Source organism: Chaetura pelagica, unplaced genomic scaffold (assembly GCF_000747805.2).
Source record: "Chaetura pelagica isolate M959 unplaced genomic scaffold, ChaPel_1.0 scaffold1341, whole genome shotgun sequence".
In the NCBI taxonomy this organism is placed as follows: domain Eukaryota; kingdom Metazoa; phylum Chordata; class Aves; order Apodiformes; family Apodidae; genus Chaetura; species Chaetura pelagica.
In genome coordinates, this window is record NW_009952053.1 from 673 (window position 1) to 2,244 (window position 1,572).

At 53.5% G+C, this 1,572-nt stretch overlaps 1 protein-coding gene across 1 annotated transcript in view; it reads left to right on the top strand.

Annotated features, from left to right (window-relative positions):
* Nucleotides 1-212: 212 nt before the first annotated feature.
* The window catches only part of PAX5 (paired box 5), a gene marked incomplete at its 5' end in the record, with an annotated part of 123,800 nt that continues 122,440 nt past the window's right edge, over nucleotides 213-1,572 (top strand). The window contains 2 exon segments of the mRNA XM_010003639.1: nucleotides 213-329; nucleotides 332-368. Of these exon segments, the coding sequence (XP_010001941.1) occupies nucleotides 213-329; nucleotides 332-368 (154 nt within the window).

Below are 1,572 nucleotides of genomic sequence, written 5' to 3' on the forward strand. Positions count from 1 at the left end.
TCGTCCCCTCCAGCACTGGTGTTGCAGCAGCGTGGCCGTGGCCATCTCGGTGCTGCAGGTCCTGGGGAAAAGCAGCTGGAGGCCGGAGCGGTGCTGGGGCGCGGGGTGATGCTGAGGAACATGGGGCTGGGGGTTCTGCCCCGCAGAAAGGCCTGAAACTTTCACACATCTCTTCTTCTCCTGCCCTTCTCCCCCTCCCCTGTGTGTTCCAGGACATGGAGGCGTGAATCAGCTGGGGGGTGTCTTTGTGAACGGCCGCCCTCTCCCCGATGTCGTTCGCCAGAGGATCGTGGAGCTCGCCCACCAAGGGGTCCGGCCCTGTGACATCTCCCCGCGAGCCACGGCTGCGTCAGCAAAATCCTTGGCAGGTAAAGGGGGGGACAGCGAGCCCTTCGGTGCCCGTCGAGAGAGAAGTGTCAGTGCTGGTCCCTTAATTGCAGGCTGCGAATGCATGGGGAGCGGCAGAAGCCTCAGGAAACCAGTGCAGTGAGGAGAGGCTTCCTGACTGCTCGTGGTTTCATGTGCCTGATCTGGGAACAAAGTGCTGCTGTTGGTGTGTCTGGTTTGCCCCTTTCACAGCTTCAGAGAGGCAAAATGCTGGCACAAAGTGCAGGGTGCCACGTGGGCTGTGTTTGTGTGTGTGGCACACGTCCCCCACCATTCTGTTCTGACCCCGTGGAGGAATCTGGGGGTCAGCTTCACTCAAATGGGAAAAATAAGAGTTGTGGAAGTTCCTGGTTTTGCTTTCCGAATGAGGGTCCTCTCTTCTAGCAGCAGAATGGCTCTGTGCTGTCAGCATTGCCGTGCCCTCACGCACACGGGCTGCTCTGCAGTCTCTCCCACTGTTAAATTCAGCCTCCTTTTCTGCTCCTGTGCTGGAATACGTTCTTAATGAGAGAACAGAATTCCGTAAGTGACTATTAACCGTCACAGTGTTGGCTTTTTTGGGAGTAGCTCTCTGTTCAGGCAGGAGCTGCTCAAACCACTACAGCAGCAGGAGAATGAGCTCCAAATTAAGCTAATTTCCTGGTTTCATTTTAAATTTTGAAATAGATTCAGGTCAGAAATACCATGCTTTATTCTTTGTATCATTTGAGCAAATCTGAACCTGATGTTTGCAAATTTCTGCATTAAAATGATTTTTAGAATTCCAGGTATTCTGAGGTATTTGAGGAACTTACATTAAGGAAGACATTTTTTTGTAAGATACATGTTTTCCATGATAACCTGGAAGAGTCGATTCTGGAGCTATTTACTAAACTTTGGCACTTAACCTCACTGTTTAGAATTCTGCTGTTTTTATTGTGACCACCTTCTCCCGTTTTCAGCCGACCCGCCCCACTGGCCGCAGCCTGGCTGGGCAGGCTGTCCAGGCAGCTCCTTCTGCAGGGCCAGGGGGGCCTGCTGGATTGGCAGCGGTTCTGGTCTCTGCGCGGCTGCAGCAGCAGTGCTGGCTGTTGGGCTGGCTCGGCAGCTCCAGCAGCTCCAGCAGCTCCTGCAGCTCCAGCATCTTAATCTGGTAAGTGTGCCTCCTGGCACCTCTCATCTGGTGAGCTGTTTAATGGGAAAGAC